General features: G+C 40.9%; 1 protein-coding gene across 1 annotated transcript in view; it reads left to right on the top strand.

Moving 5' to 3' along the window:
• The first annotated feature begins 217 nt into the window (after positions 1-217).
• rnf2 (ring finger protein 2) overlaps positions 218-17560 on the top strand; it is a 19397-nt gene continuing 2054 nt past the window's right edge. Inside the window, exons 1-8 of the mRNA XM_088311281.1 lie at positions 218-402; positions 1806-1902; positions 2266-2426; positions 10116-10198; positions 13344-13476; positions 13704-13803; positions 14603-14775; positions 16632-16821. Coding sequence (XP_088167407.1) covers positions 1810-1902; positions 2266-2426; positions 10116-10198; positions 13344-13476; positions 13704-13803; positions 14603-14775; positions 16632-16821 — 933 coding nt within the window. The 5' untranslated portion in view covers positions 218-402; positions 1806-1809. The remainder of the gene's footprint in view (positions 403-1805; positions 1903-2265; positions 2427-10115; positions 10199-13343; positions 13477-13703; positions 13804-14602; positions 14776-16631; positions 16822-17560) is intronic.

The raw sequence follows: 17560 nt of genomic DNA, 5'->3' as shown, positions 1-17560 counted from the left end.
TCGTTTTTCCATTTTTACAATCTGCTACCAAACATAATATCCAATGACTAAAAACAGACATTATTATTATTTGTGTTGTTGAGTTGTGACAACCGCCGATCATCAGGCCCGCCACAGTAAACACAGAGACACGCAAATTATATTACATTAATATACCGGCTTCAATAAATGAAACTCTGACTCACTGATAAATCGTTGTGCCCCTTAAATATTTGTATTTGAGGACCGCTGATTTGGGTGAAGCAGCCCGGTCAACGTTCCATTCAGAAGGTGGCGGCAATGCACAAAAATGCTTCCAAACCACCAGGCGAGACAATAGGCGGAGGAGAAGGAGAAGAAGAAACCCCTCGGCCATATTGCATTCACCAGGACGTACGCTGTTCGGTCGATTTGTAACTTGAAGTAAGTACGAATGCGTTTTTATTGTTGACAAATTATGAGGGTTTTACACAAATGTTCGTCTCATCTGTGTTTGGTGCTGGTCTTTACAACCGTTCAAATTTAGGATTTAACGTTTGGAATTCATACTGGAAGCTTTATATGGTTGGACGCTGTTGTCGTTTTCCGTGTCGAAACGACTAGCTAATCCTTCGGCACGTTTGCGATGTTGACGTTTCATTTCAAAGCATTTGCTTTACGTGCTGGTCTGTCAAATGTGACATGATTAATTTTTTTCTGGCGTTGGAATCCTTGATAGACGATAAGGTCTACAATATTATGATCAAGAAGACTTGGTCTAATGCCGAAAATGGTTAGCATTAGCCATCTTTTTCATTTGGCAGTGGTTAATTTGCCATGAACGGCTCTGATTGGTTGCACGTCGGAGCGAGGAATTCGTGGCCTGCCTTAAATCGGCTATTACCGTGATGTAGGTTGGCCGTGAATTGGTTATTTCAGCTTGAGTCATGTATTGTGCGTGGTTCCTACCTCGCTTCACCCACCTCTGTCTATTTTCAGGAAGTTTTCTTTTTGTTTGGTCACTGAAAGCAAGGCTGTTACTGGCATTACAGCCTAACCATAACCACTGGATTAAGGTTATCAGGGACATTCAGCCGTTTGTAGATTGCTTTGAAGGTTCGCGTATCTCTACTAGAGAGTTTTTCCCAAAGGAAAAAATCCCGTCCCATCCAGGCCGAATGATTTTAGGATTATTTTATTTCGTCTGAAATATAATAATAATAATAATGATGATGATGATGATGATACTAATAAAAATGCATTTTATTATTATTATAACATATTAGGGGTATGGCTATTTTGATATTCATTTTGTTATTCATACCAAATTATCAATCGATACCATATGACTGAGTTTAGGGAAAACTAAGCATTTTTCAGAAAACAAGATAACAATATAGGATGGGGAAAGTTTCATTTTACTTATCAGAACTTATTGTCAGTAATGTGTCATTGGCTAGCTTCAGCTGTCAATCATCGGCGTTGAATAAGGTCTGTGTTTGGCTGACCTTACTGCACATTTAAAGGGTAAGCGTAATAATTCTGTTTTGTTATTGCCTGAGATGTACTTAAAATAGTGTACATTCTTATCGTTGATTTTTGCTATATCACTACCTTGAATGTTGACATCTAGGCATCAATACCGACCACATTTTACAGTAGGTAAAGACATCATAGCACCCAAACATTTACCATAAATGGTAAGCAGGGATAGGCTCCAGCACACGTGACCCTAGTGAGGATAAGTGGGATGGATGGATGGATGTTCCAAGTCTTGCATGCACATTTAAGCAATAATATTCACATTTTGGTCGTACTCCTAACCACACCTTTCAATGTTGTTTCAGTTGTATGGCAATGACTCAAACCATTCAGACCAATGGCGTTCAACCCCTGAGTAAGACTTGGGAGTTGAGCCTTTATGAACTACAGAGAACTCCACAGGTAAAATGTTTTCTTTTAAAGGGGAGTTAAACCCTCAAAACTTCTTTGCAATATGTTCTATGTGCTTTCACTAGTCCGAACATTGTATTCCGATTAATACTCCATTTGTTGAATATGGGTTAAGACGCAATCATGGCTCAGCTTCAGAAAACCGGTGCGGTTATTGGCCATAACCTTAACCTGAACAACTTTCCTGTCATTTTTAGTTGACAGCAAGTGTCAAAATCTTGTTGAACATTTTTTGGGATCAATTTCCCGTTTAACTAAATAATTTATAATGTAGTGATAATAGTTAGCATTTATCCTGTTTTTTCCCTGCAGCATTGCGAGTTAACCTTTTTTTTTTTGGGGGGGGGGGCATAGGAGGCTATAACAGATGGCTTGGAGATTGCAGTTTCCCCCAGGTCATTACACAGTGAACTCATGTGTCCTATCTGTCTGGATATGCTGAAAAACACAATGACAACCAAAGAATGCCTGCACCGTTTCTGTGCTGATTGTATTATCACAGCTTTGCGATCTGGGTAAGTATATAATTTGGTTTCTGCTTTTGTCTTTATTCTTCTTGTATATTCAGTGTACAGTAGGGCTGGGCGATAAACCGAAAATTTACCGTGACCGAAATGTATTACTATGACCAAAATCATTTTGCCCATGTCGGTAAATTCAGTGTTTAAAAAACTAAAACAAAAGCCTTTTCTGTCTGCGGCAATGTTCATGCCCCTTTAAGACGGCTACAGCGCGTCTGGTCACGTGACTCCACCCATCTGATCAATGAAAGAAATAGACGACGCGGTCGTAGCTGGCGATTCCAATCCAGAAGCTTTTTCACCACCCACAACACAACCATGCTGTGCTGAAAGTTCAAAGTGAGACGCAAGGTTCGACAAGTGACAACAGCCCATTAACGGAGGCGACACCATACGAGAGAACGTCTCGGAGGTGGACGCGATAGCCTAGCACATAGCTAAAGATTTAGCTCCTCTATTTACAGTGGCGCGTTCAGGATTTAAACGCTTCATGAAAGCCGTATTTCCCGATATGGACTTCATCGGGACGGGAGCTTAGACATGTCAAGCATTTTGCATCTACATCCGAATTGTGGTCGAATCGCAACATGGATCCCTGATTGAGCCTGACTGTGCATTACATAGACGACAAGTGGCGTCTGCGCACCAGAGTACTCGAGATGGCACATTTTCCCAGATGATGCACACTTATTTGCATTGACATTTTCTTTTATTTTATTTAGCATTTTTTTTATTTGGCATTATTTATATTGTTTACAAGAAACCACACAAATCTAGGGCTCTGTACATATCATTACAGCATCTTGGCGCAATCTATTTCCAGAAAAAGATTTTGCGAGAGGTACCCTTTTTCTCCTGTTCTTTGTGACATTGTTCAAGTCTTGCAAAGCAAGCTATTGAGAATGTTTATACAAATGATTTTTGTACTTTTATTTTTCATTGAAAGTAATGTGTACCAGTTGGTCAATAAAAAAAAGCAGTCAATATGCATTTCCTGCATTTATTTTGATTTTAGTCCACGGGGGAATTTATCGCGCATTAATCGTTACCGAGGTAAAATTGCTCAATTTATCGCAATATTGATTTGAGGTCATATCGCCCAACCCTAGTGTACAGGTAAACCCCCTGCTATTAGCGTGAGGTAATTTTACATCCCAATAACGCAGTGCTTCTCAATTATTTTCTCTTACGCCCTCCTTGCAAGAAGAAAACAATTCGCGCCCCCACCACACCATCCACTCCCCACCTAGAAACATGTAACTATGCGAAGAAAATCTGTACAGACATTCGTAAACATTTATTTTGAATTGTATTCATGTATCATGCTCTCTTCCCTGTTTTTACTTATGGAATCCGCGTTTGTTTTTTTGTTTCATTTGTCTGTTTTGGTTGACATGCTTTACCAAGTATGTGTTGTCCTCTATCAATGTTTGTAATTTTCAATGGACATAAAGTTAATAAAAAAAGAAAAAATCCACTCACCACCGCAACTATAAATAATAGCATTTGTCTATAAAATAGTTATTGGTACACCTCTGCCTAACATTGAACAGAAACATGCAGTTCAACTTACAAGAATAACCAAATTAACATTTTTTATTAGACTGTAAAAGAAAAGCTAAAGATGTCCTTTATTAATCCCACAATGGGAAAATTTGAGGTGTTACAGCAGCAAAGATATAGATCACACAGAGTCGGCGGCGTAATGTAGCCGTTAATGTATAACATTAGCAGCAGACATTCATAAAAAGCATGCAAATATACACAGTATAAACGTATCTAAGTGTAAGGAAACACTCCTAATGCCTGTCCATTATACAGAGGGGGAAACGCTGTAATGATAAAAAATACTACAATGATAAAAATATTGCAATGATAAAAGTACTGTAATGGTTAGAGTACAGAAATGATAGAAAAGTACTGCATGATAGAAAATACTGCAATGATAAAAGTACTGTAATGGTAAAAAGTACTGCAATGGTAAAAGTACTGTAATAGTAAAAGTACTGCAACGATAGAAAAATACTGCAATGATGAAAGTACTGTAATAGTAAAAGTACCGCAATGATGGGAAATACTGCAATGATAAAATATACTGCAATGGTAAATGAACTGTAATGGTAAAAAGTACTGCAATGATAAAATATACTGCAATGGTAAAAGTACTGTAATAGTAAAAGTACTGCAACGATAGAAAAATACTGCAATGATGAAAGTACTGCAATGAAAAAAGTACTGTAATAGTGAACGTCCTGCAATGGTAGAAATACTGCAGTGATAGAAGTACTGTTATAAGAATACTGTAATGGTAAACAAAATACATCATTGGTCAATATTTAAGTACACCATTGGCTGAAAGTACAGTAGTAGTGTATATTGCATCCTAGGACTGCACAATTGCACTAATGCCCTCCCGTTTGTAGGCCTGACCCAATGTTTTTGTTAAAAAGTCTGACAGCAGTCGGCAGGAAGGAGCGGCGAAATCTCTCTTTGGTATAGCGAGGGTGTAACAGTCTATCACTGAAGGAGCTGTGGAGTGTTCTCAGAATGTCATTGAGTGGGTGGGCTGGGTTGTCCAGCAATGATGACAGTTTTGCCGTCATCTTCCTGCCCCCCACTGAGTCCACAGAGTCCAGGGAGCAGCCCAGGACAGAGCTGGCCCTCCTCACTAGTTTGTCCAGTCTCTTTTTGTCCCGGCCCGAGATGCCTCCTGCCCAAGAGACCACTCCATAGAAGATGACTGATGAAACCACCGAGTCATAGAAGTTCCTGAGGAGTGTTCCCCGAACGCCAAAGGACCTCAGCCTCCTTAGTAGGAAGAGTCTGCTCTGACCATTCCTATAGAGAGCGTCTGTGTTGTCGCTCCAGTCCAGTTTATTGTTCAGATGAACACCCATGTACTTGTAAGTTGAGACCCTCTCAACGTCTGTTCCCTGGATATTCACTGGTGCAGGTGGAGAGTGCAGACGCTTGCGGAAATCCACCACCAGCTCTTTGGATTTCACAGCGTTGTGAAAAGTGTATCAATTTGACACAAATTCCCCAAAATAATATCCTCGTTTAAGACGTAAACATTTTTGACAGATTGCACCATTTGCTCGTGAAAATAAAATTAAAATAATTCTATAAATAATAAATTCAAATTGACTTCAGCCACATTAAGTCAATATATAAAACACGCAAAAATGAATAAAATAATTTGTGCTGATTTTTTTTCTAGTGTTTTTTTTATTTATTTTTTTTATCCAATGGCCAATGAGCAGATTCACTCATGGTGTATTGGTACATCCGCCTGAGTTGTGTGCGGACAGCGTGGGATTGGTTCACACTCAGTGACGGTGTCTATGTCTGCTCTGTAACTGGCTGACGACCTGTTCAGGGTGTGGTGCGCCTTTCGCCCGTAGTCAGCTCGGAGAGGCTCCAGCACCATCCGCGACCCTGTACAGGATAAGCGGTCTGGATAATGACATGGCCAATGGGCGCACCACTGCTAACTACTTAAATGGATACGATACAATACAATACAATTTGTGTAATTACACTTTATCGTAGTTTGGCGGGGGAAAAAAAGCATGTTCCCCATGGTCACACGTGCCCCCCTCAGCATTGCACCACGTCCCCCCCAGGGGGGCCCTCCCCACTCTTTGAGAAGCACTGCAATAATATATAACCAGTTCAAGCATTTTTCCTTATCATCACATGACTTTAATGGTAATTTATGTTTTGCCAGTTTGTCCATAAAATACATGTTTTTGTATGGAACACAATAAAATGACAGGGCTGGAAATTAGGGCTGGGCCATATAACCTAAAATTCATATCACAGTATAAATTGATTGATCATGGTAACAGTACATATTAGGGCTGGGCGATAAACCAAAAATTGACCAACATCAATTTGCCCATGCCGGTAAATTCGGTGTTTCAAAAAAGAAAAGAAGTCTTTTCTGTCTGCGGCTAGGTTCATGCCCCTTTAAGACGGCTACTGCGCGTGTAGTCACGTGACTGGACTCATCTCAACTAGAAAGAAAACAGACGACGCGGTTGTAGCTGGCGATTCAAATCCAGAAGCGGCTGACACGGCTGAAGACGAAGCAACGTTAGTTGAATTGTTCCTATTGCGCTTGTCCCGAATAGAAATTCGACATCTGTCGTTTGGAAATGTTTTGGGTTCCATAAAGACGACGTTTGAGCAAAAAAACACAAACTACAAAGTGCGTCAAAAGCACCCAAAACAGCGCGTCCAACCTTTTCTTTTTCACCACCCACAACACAACCATGCTGTTGACTTGGGACTTGTGCCAAAAGTTCAAAGTGAAAAGCTAGGTTCGACAAGTGACAACAGCCCATAACGGAGGCGACCCCATACGGGTGAACGTCTAAGAAGTGGACGCAATAAGCTAAAGATAGAGCTCATCTATCAGATCAGAATCAGAAATCCCTTTATTGTCATTGTACTCAAGTGTGCAACGAGATTAGAGAGCTCCCCTCTCCAGTGCAATACAACAATAATTCAGATAAATATATAAATTAGATAAATAAGAGAATAGTTAGTGCAATGGAAAATAATACTGAATAGGATATATAAAAACGCATCACGTTGCTGTTCTGCAAGGTAAGGGTGGTCGTGTGTGTGCGTGTGTGTGTGAGAGTTTAGAATGGAGATGGCTCTTGGAAAGAAACTGTTTCTCAGACTATTGGTCCTTGATTTGATGCACCTGTAGCGCCTGCCGGAGGGCATCAGGTCGATCAGGTGTGAGTTTGGGTGGGTATTGTCTTTGACGATATTGAGAGCCCTGCTGAGGCACCGGGTGGTGTAGATATCCGACAGTGAGAGGAGAGGGCAGCCAATACTGTGGGAGCTGATATTTTTCACAGCCCCAACAGATATAATGCTATTTTGAGAACATCAATTTTGCAAAACTCAAATTGTCCCAAATTGCTACATTGACTCTGCCCAGTTTTTCAGATTTTCCCTCTTCTCAGCTATTCTTCCATAGATAGCTGTCTGGTCCTCATGTTTGCTGACAGTTTTCATAGGTGTAAGCCAAAAACAAGCTAATTTATGATAAGCAATCAATCTAAAAGGCAACACCTGAGCAATGAGAAACACCCATTAGTCACGTGTTCCAATACTTTTGCACAGTTGAGAAGTGGGTGGGTTCTAAATAAATGTGCTCTCTCCTGGTTTGTTTCACACATCTATATGTAAATACCATGAAATAAAAGCTGGAATTCTGACTTTTGATCTAAATACCAAACGTCTTCAGCATATGACAAAAACAAAGGAATTCACTTTGCCAATTTTGATTCTTTTGGAGGGGACTGCAGGTGTGCTTTCTGGATGCATTGTGGAACCATAAGTAAAACATCCTATAAAAATATTTAAAACATTTTATTTATCTATTAAGGAAAGGAAAATGGAACTCACATTGCAAATAACTGAGTTTGAATGGCTGGGTATTTGTGAAACACAGTATACATCCACCAGCTCCAAGATTTGGAGGGAGTAAAATTTGAAATACATGGGTCTTTTTTTTTTTCTTTTTTTTTAAGCACCCCAAAAATTAGGGAGGAAATGGTAGCTATCCAACAAATAAATTGGATAAAATGCGGACAGATGGATGTTGACCATGCACATAAATTTTGGTTTCGCTAAGGACAATAAATATGTTGTGACGAAATATGATGTGCCCTGACAAGAATAGTGGCATATAAGATACCAAAAACATGTAAGATACTTTATTTAGGGAGCCTAAAACGGGACATGGTGCAGAAGAAGGAGTTTCTTGTTAAAATAGTCAGTGAGTGAAACATGATCAATCAACTCCACTGTATTGTGTGAAGGCCTCAGCCTTCACACAATGCAGTGGAGTTATTCTAAACCTTTCGACTTTATTATAGTTTCTATTTTATTCTTCGCCTTTTTTCGGCGCGTAACTACTTCCACAGTTTTCCTCCGATTTTTACCCTTCCAACTTCGTTCTATTACAAAAATTCACGCGAAGCGTGCTTCCATTTTTCATGTCTTCACCTTTTTCCCATAATTCACCATTTCACTTTATTCAGCCCCAAAACTCCATTCATTTCCAATGGGAGATTCAACATTTCACTAGTAAATGCTTCAAAATTAAAATTTAACCCATTCAGGTCATTCATTTCACATTCCAGCGTCTCCGTTCACGTCTTTCACCCTTCAAAAATTCATCCATTCATCCACTCCCAATTGCTCTTCTTCGGCACGCCACTGCTTCCACATATTTCATCCAATTTTCACTGTTCCAACTTCAGTGTATTCCAAATATCCATGCCATGCGTGCTTCCATTTTTCACGTCTTCACTTATTTCCCATAATTCACCATTTCACTTTATTCACCCTCCAAAAGCCCATTCATTTCCAATGGGAGATTGAACATTTCACTATTAAATGCTTCATATTTGATATTTAACACATTCAAGTCATTCATTTCACATTGCCGTATCCCCTCTCACACTTTCACCTCATTCACCCTTCAAAAATTCATCCGTTCCCAATTGCACTCTTTCTACACGCTTCAGCTTCCCCATTTTTCATCCGATTTTCACCGTTCCACCTTCAATCAATTCCAAAAATTCATGCCATGCAGGCTTCCATTTAGCACCCCCGGGAGCCCCCCCCCCTTCACCTCCAAACGAAACATTAGCTCATTCAACACACCCTTGGTGGGGTTTATCTCGGATTTACTTTAGCAGTCCCCCAGTGCCACCCCCAAACTCCGCCCCACTGCGGTAGCACCCCCCCCCCCCCCCCAGTGAGTCAGCAATCTTGGAAAAGGACACCAAATACACAGTCAGTAAACCACATGTGACCACACCAAACCAGAGCTGAATCGGAAGTGACGTCACCGAACCGAAAGTAGATCTGAAGTGACATCACCAAAACCGGAAGTGACACCATTTGACAGTAAGTGTCGTAATTCGCTGAGATTTGAACCGGAAGTGACGTTTTTCAACCGGAAGTGGCGACATTTTCTCTATTTGAGTGTCAGAAATTCATCCATTCGTCCATTCCAAATGGATCTTTACAAATAACGTGTTAAAAATTAAAAACATTCATTTCAGTCATTTCACATTACTTTTTCACCACTCACATTATTCACTTAGAAATTCAAATGTTTGAGCTCATTCAACTGCCAATGGACTGGCAGCCACCTTGGACTAGGTAATTAGCTTTACCTCTGATTCACCTTGACCACCCCCAGTGAGGCAACCATCTTAGACTGGGACATTACCCCCCCCAACCATCTTGGAGAAGGATTCCAATCAACGGTATGCAAGACCAGGACCGGATTCTCGAATGGACTGCTTGTTCTGTTGATTTGCTGGAACAAAAAAAGTTGCTCTAACTTGACCCAGAGGAGTCTTGTCTTCTGAAAATTTTACACAAGATGATGGGAGTGCGGGCCTGAAGATGACACCATGTGTTTTTCATGATAGTGGTTGTGCCACCTACTTTAAAAAGAAAATACCTGTCACTGTCTCATGAATGCTTGTTTGTCTGCTTGTTTGGTTGTGATTTTCCAAAACAATTATCGATTAATGTGATAATTCATTAGGTTTTGATTACTCATTGCACAGTTAGTATCTTTTCAGTCATACTCTTTCACGCAACCAATATATCTTCTGTCCTGTGATTTTATTTTAGCAATAAAGAATGTCCTACGTGTCGCAAGAAGTTAGTTTCCAAGAGGTCGCTGCGTCCGGACCCTAATTTTGATGCCCTGATAAGTAAGTTGTGTGATATTCAATGTTACCCAATACATTGTGCAAATATTATATTAAATGACTCTTGAGCAGTTGATGAAAGTTAGCCATCATTACTTTTCCATTTGTTCCTCAACACTCTTCCTCCTAAAAAGATGTTCTAAGTTAAGCCTTTTCGGGTGTTGTTGTGTGCTTTATTTGTTCCTCAATACTCTTCCTCCTAAAAAGATGTTCTAAGTTAAGCCTTTTCGGGTGTTGTTGTGTGCTTTATATCGCTGGCGTTGTGCTGATACCTCGTGTCAGAATTTAGTCAACACAATGTTTTCAAAAATCTTTCATATTCGTCAGTAAATCGCTGTTCTGAATCTGTGGCAGTGGATGTTCCCAAATGGCAGTGCATGTTTTTTGAGCGTAATGATAGGGTGTTCAATTTATAAAGTGCTTTTTTTGGACAATCAAAACACATAAAGTAACAAACTGAACATTGCAACAAAAACAAAGCAGAAATGGTCACTACATTTTGATGGCTTGTCAATTGTCATCCTCGGTGGCCTGGGTCCTAGGGATGGGGAAAAAAAAAATCGACCAGCTTGGTTGTGTCCACCACAAAAAATGGTCGACACAATGATGGATGCCTTGAAACTTTAATAATTAAAAAAACGAATTAAAAAATTGTGCCACCTGGAACCAGTTGTATGTCCACACGTTCATTTTTTGCTGACGCACCTAAGCTTGCAAACAGCCGTAAACCTACAATAACCTGTTGACAAGGGTTTGTGATCTCTCAGAAGGTAGAAAAATAAGATTTTATGAATTACTACAATGCAGCGCTGGCAAAACTTAGACATTCTAGCATGTAAATGACCCGCGTAATGAGATGGTGACTTTCTCTGTGGGTGCCTTCTGCGAGAGGTAACGGCAACACAGCTTTAAATCAGTGTTTTTAAGTGATTTAAACACTGAACTGAATTAAAAACATAATTCCCACACCTGCCATGTGTCTCTCTCTGTGGGCACCTCCAGAATGGAAAGGAGTCCATCCCCTCTCAAGAGGACTGGTACCAGAGCCCAAGCTGTGTATGGAGGCAAGTGCGACTGTATCTAGTCGGAACTTCCCTCCTTGCACACCAGCTCAGGCTCTTTCCCTGCCAGAGAGGTGACATTCCACGTCCCTGGAGCCTGTTTGTGTAGCTGGGGATCAGACCGCGAAGGTCCCACCCTGCCTTTGGCATCTGCCCAGCTTACAAGGCACCCTTTGGCCTCACCCGCAAGTAGGGGACCCATGGGAAGGGGGAGCCACATGTTTTCTGGCTGAGCCTCATTTTTGCATGACCCCGGAAGATATTTCTCCTATTGTCTACAAGCGAAAGTCACACCAAGACTTTATATTGTTCACTAAAGCTCTGGAAGCCCGTATCCCATTGAGATGTGAATGTTTTGTGTGTGTTCATGAAGATAGCGAATAGTGATATTCTGGTACCACTTTTTGGGTCCCGATACCGCTAACTGGCTGGGCAGTATCGGCTGATACCGATATTGTACCGATACTTTTGAAAAATCCAAATATAAGCACAATTTTTTGGGGTAATTCTAATGAATTGCATACTCACTTGGATGTAAAATTATTTATTCACCATGCGCACAAAGAGCTGGGACTGTATGGGAATTTAGGGGGGTTCACCGGAGCGCCTCATCCAAACAGTCACTCGAATCAAAGAGTGTGACCGGACACAGGGATAGAGAACAACATAGCATTAATAGCACTCCAATCAATTCTACAGAGCTCAATAACTCACTTTCATTCTGGCGCATACATGACGACGAAAAGTGTAGCAATGGTGCATCCGCAGCTAACGCCTAACGAACTCGATACGTCTCTCTTAGGACCGCTTAGCTGTCCAACAATATGCCCGACATAAAATAACGTAAATACAAGGACCCATTAGCTCCCCAAAAACATGGCTGTTGTTAAATACGCAAATTAAACAGCAAACCAATACCTGTCTAAACAAAGCAGTAATGAGGAATTTACAACTATTGAAAATAAAACCGGGAAAAGCGGAGGGTGCCTGGCCCGTGCGTGTCCGTGGAGGGTGCTTGTTAGCGGCTTCACTGCTACGTACGCCCGCCTCCCTTGCAACGGAGGTCTCGTGTGCTGTTGCTACGGGGGGTCGGTGCACGGCCCGTGCGTGTCCGCGTAGGGTGCTTGTTAGCGGCTTCACTGCTATGTACGCCTGACTCCCATGCGACGGAGGTCTCGTGTACTAGAGCTACGGGCCGTTTCGTCCCGTGCGTGTCCGGGGAGGATGCGTGTTATCGGCTTAAATATTACACAAGCGTTACCTCAAGTCGGTCGGTAAGTCCACCTTTGCCACCCTTTTTTTTTTTGAGTCACGTTAGCTCAGCGGCGCACACGTAACCCTCGGGTTGTATTTCCTCAAGGGGAGGGAGTTTGTGACGAGTAGGGCAGTGATAGGTCGAATTTGAGTTTTTTTTTTTTTTTTGGGAGCGATAATTTATTGATACCATTTTCTATAGATATCACTCACCCAATTATAGCGATACATTTCGATATCCAATTATCCTCACAGCCCTACTCTGATTTTTGTATTTATCAGGTTAAAGCAAACTGATGTTGCAGTTTTTACCCTCCCAAAAAAATAACACAAGAAGAGCATCTGAATTCACACAAACTATCCTCAAAATGACACTAGAGATGAGAGAAGTGATATTGTGTTAAATCCTGTTGGAAAAACTTGTTTGTTTTCACTTGCTCTGGTTTTAAGTATTTGACCTCGTTTTCTTTTTTATTTAAGAGTTATTTATTTCTTAGTTATTCTTAATTATTTTACTTGGCCTGCTGAACGTGTGTATTCACTGTAATGCATTGACAGCGAAAACATTCATGTGCACACATCATGACTCTAAAAAGAATTTAAATAAGTGTTCACAAGTGTTTTGTGAATTAATAATTGTCAATTCCAAAATATTTTCTGGATTATTTGAAAATTTTGTTTAAAAATTATTTTTTAGACTAATCGACTAATCGTATGGTTAGTAATCGTTTAGGACAGCCCTAATGCCAACACTCGCAAGCCTTCCTCCTTTAGTGGGTTTCGGGCTTAGATGGAGAGAAAAATTATTCTTTTGCTATCGTTTATCCCATCAGGTAAAATTTACCCAAGCCGGGATGAGTATGAAGCACACCAGGAAAGAGTGTTGGCCCGCATTAGCAAACATAACAACCAGCAAGCACTTTCCCACAGCATAGAGGAAGGACTGAAGATACAGGCTATGACCAGGTAAACCATCTTGTCATACACATTCAAATAGACACCCATATGAGTGTTTGTGTTTGTATCGGATGTTCAAACGCTGACCTACGGCGAGAGCCACTATTTTCTTCCTCTTATCAATCACCAGATTTCACTGCTTACAATATTGCAGAGATAATGCAACAGAGATCCCTTAAAACGTGTCAGTTTCAAAAATAGTTGTTTGTTCCTATATTAAATTTCTTTATTTTCAGACTGCAGCGTGGTAAAAGACAAGCAGTGGAAAATGGTAGTGGAGCTGAAGATAATGGAGACTCCTCACACTGCAGTAATGCGTCTGTCCACAGCAATCAGGTAACTCATTATCACCAGCGCATCATACTGCTCTATAATGCCAAAGGGAAATTACATTTTCACTCAGCCATTTACAAGGTAGGGCTGGGCATTTGATCAAAATTGAATTCTAATTATTATATTGGCCTCTAGGGCGGCACAGTGGGCGACTGGTTGGCACGATCGCGCGCGGGTTCAATCCCGGCTCCGGCCATCCTGGGTGGAGTTTGCATGTTCTCCCCGTGCCCGCGCGGTTTTCCTCCGGGTACTCCGGTTTCCTCCCACATTCCAAAAACATGCATGGCAGGCCGATTGAACACTCTAAATTGCCCCTTGGGATGAATGTGCGTGCGGATGGTTGTTCGTCTCTCTGTGCCCTGCAATTGGCTGGCAACCAGTTCTGGGTGTCCCCCGCCTACTGCCCGAAGATAGCTGGGATAGGCTCCAGCACCCCCTGCGACCCGAGTGAGGAGAAGCGGTACAGAAGATGGATGGATGGATATTGGCCTCTTAGGATCATAGAAACATCATAGAAAAACAATTGATATGCCGAATGGCGCTGTATATGTTGGGAAGTTCCTACATTGCGAAAGCACCTGGAAGTTTTGCTTGTGCACTGCACTTGTGTACTGTTAATTTCATGCTGTTCCAACCCCCCCGTACACCTGTTGTTATGGAAATGCAACAGAGGCCGTGTGGTGTGGTGTAGTTCCGGGCAAAACAAGAGTGCTGTGGGGCTGTTTGGGGCAAATGGAAAAGTGGCATATGCCTCCATGTGCCTTTTGTCCATACTAACTATGAATTTGAAACTATCTCCCAGGAGGCTGGTCCAAGCATAAAGCGTACCAAAACGAGTGATGACAGTGGACTTGACATGGACAATACTGCAGAGAATGGAGGAGGTGACTCAGTGATTGACAGCGGTGCCAGCGAAATAGAATTGGTTTTTAGGCCTCATCCTACACTGATGGAAAAGGATGATGGTCAGAACAGGTAAATACAAGTTAATATCATTTGTAATATTAAATAATGGGCTAATTTTGGAAACGTTCAAGGTGTATGAATACTCTTGCCGTCACTGTACAAGATGCTGTCACGATCGCATGGCCAGAACTTTGAAGCCCAAAGCAAAGATTACACTAAATTTAAGAGAAAATACAATGTTTATCCAACCGACGGTACATGATAGCATAAGCAAAGTTAAATACAAAAACGTAAAACTGTCATCTTTAGGCTCATGCAAAAACACTGTAACGGGACAAAAACAACAGAGATAGGCGCTTTACTCTATTTTGCTGGTCTGTCCTCCGTTCGCGACCTAGGCACCTTTTTATCATCGTCCCTCTGTCCTTATTCATAAAATAATTGGCATTTTAAAGCGCTTCTGTCCTTGTCTCTTACCCGGCTGTACCCCCGGCGTAAAAAAAAAGAAAGCTTCCGTGCTTGACGAGAGGCAAACGGCAGAGGTTGCAGAATTCATAAACATTTAAAGCTCATTAGCTGTCTAATTTCCGATTCACATCCACACACCGAAAATGCTGGACTACAAAACATACTAGGGATGTAAAGATTCATCAAAAATCGATTTAACATCAATATAATCTGCTCAAAATATGCATCAATATAAAAAAAAAAAAATCTATTCTCAACGCCGTTGTCTCATGTCTGCGCTGTAAACAAACTGCACACCTATGCTACTTAATACGATGCAAACTTCCTTCCCTTTCATAGTAACACAGCAGTGATAAACAAGCATTTGTAAAGGAAATGCATTGTGGCTGCCGTCCGATTCAATTTACAATAACATAATTTCTGACATAGCCAGCTGTAGTTAGCACGCACAAGCTACCATGTGAGTCTGATGGAACGTCACACGCGATGTGCTGTTGTGGTATGCTAACATAATGTTTACTGTGGGTTGTGGCGGCGTTAGTCGGCAAACTCACATGTATTAAAAACCACAACATAGTTTTTATTTATGCGTGATTGACATCGAAACAGCAAGAGCACAAGTGCTAACTTGCGAATGCGCACCGCGTGTTGCGTTTATGGAGTCGGAAATTTCATGACCCAAAGTACAGCATGACGCATTTGCCACAAGCCATTAATAGCTGCACCCGACAATAAAACATAACATGTGGGTACATACAGGTTGTTAGACTATACTAATTTACAGCGCTAAAAAATATTGGAGACAAATGGATTAACAATTGTGTTTTGCTGAGCATTATTTCCGAGTTTTGTGATATGCATCACGCTCTCGAGTTCTCTCACACTCTCCCTCTCTCTCAGGTTTTATGGCACATACCACGTTTTGAATGTGCAGATGATAAGCATGCTAGATAAGCAAAACATAACATTTTGTATTCAGGTTCAATAAAAACAAAATTAAAAATTAATTCAAGTGATGATTTTAGTTTTCTTCAGTACGGTGTATTTCCTCAATTTTCTTCATATGATTTCAGTCCCTTCTATATTAAAAGAATGTATTGGTGCTCAAGTATTTTTTTGTGTATATATAGGCAGTTTCATAGTTTCATATAAATTGCGCAAACCATCAAAATGTATTTTGTTTGTGGATCGCTGCAGCATCACAAGAGCGCACAGAGACAAGCGTGGCAGCAATTTAAAAAAAATGAATAAAATATTGAATCGAAATCTGGAACTTTCTGGAATTTCATAATTATCAGAATGCAAAAAATATGTCTTCAAGTATGTACACATTTATCAATTCTATCACATTGCTATTAAACTATTTCTGGAACATGGGCATGCGGACTCCTCTTTTGGTGGTCCGAAGGAGCTTCTGAAATAGTTGACGAATTATATTGCTATTTGCTTCCATATAGTGTGGAGTTTGTGCCTCGCTACATAAAGACATCTGGGAATGCAACAGTGGATCACCTGTCTAAATACCTGGCTGTCCGTCTGGCGTTGGAGGAGCTTCGAAGGAATACAGAGGCGAGTGCTGTTAATGTGGAGGCTGCTTCAGAGAAGCAGTACACTATCTACATACCTACTGCTGGAAACCAGTTCACTGTGAGTACATGTGCATACTCTCATATAAGGCCCCACTGCGTTTGAGTGAAAATACAACCCCTTGCAAAATTAGGGCATCACCGGTTTCAGGATGTTCATTCAGTTGTTTTGTTGATAAAAATCACGTCCGGCATGGCTCCAAACTAAAGTTATTTCAAATGGCAACTTTTTGCCTTTAAGAAACGCTAAATGAAATGCCCCAAAAATGTGATTGTCGTTACAGTTACATTCAGTGTTGTACCTGAACGTGTTCAATGAATGAAACGTCATGAATTGTTCTTATTTTGGGCAAACGTGAACTGAGCTTAGTGTATTTCTGCCTGATGAACATTTTTGTGAACGCGCTCATGTTGACATCTGTGTCGTTTTTCTAACAGGGTTCATTTTAGTTCACGAGTGCTAGGTTTCATTAGACTTCCAGAAAACCTGAGTAAACACGGTAAACGCGCCTACATAAGGTGCGGTTACCTGACTCCGGAAAATCTATATTAGTCAGTGAGTTGTTTGTTAGTCCCTGGTAGACATTAGACATCAGAGACTTTCAGAGGTAGGGGTCCAGGTGGGTCGTCGTCAGTCGCTCCTCTTTTTCTTTTAATTCCTCATTTAAAAAAAAGAGCCACAGAAAGTTGGAGTTCTTTGCTAGTGGGATTGATTAGGTTGCAAAAATTGGAAGTGGCAGTGTTTTGGGGTTTATATCTCGCAGAAACATATTGTTTAGAAAATAAAAAATGTATGAGCT

This window comes from Idiotropiscis lumnitzeri, chromosome 12 (genome assembly GCF_059441095.1).
Source record: "Idiotropiscis lumnitzeri isolate Australia: NSW breed Sydney's pygmy pipehorse chromosome 12, RoL_Ilum_1.0, whole genome shotgun sequence".
NCBI classification, from domain to species: Eukaryota; Metazoa; Chordata; class Actinopteri; order Syngnathiformes; family Syngnathidae; genus Idiotropiscis; species Idiotropiscis lumnitzeri.
Note: the sequence above shows the minus strand (reverse complement) of the source record. Positions and strands in the feature narration are given on the sequence as shown.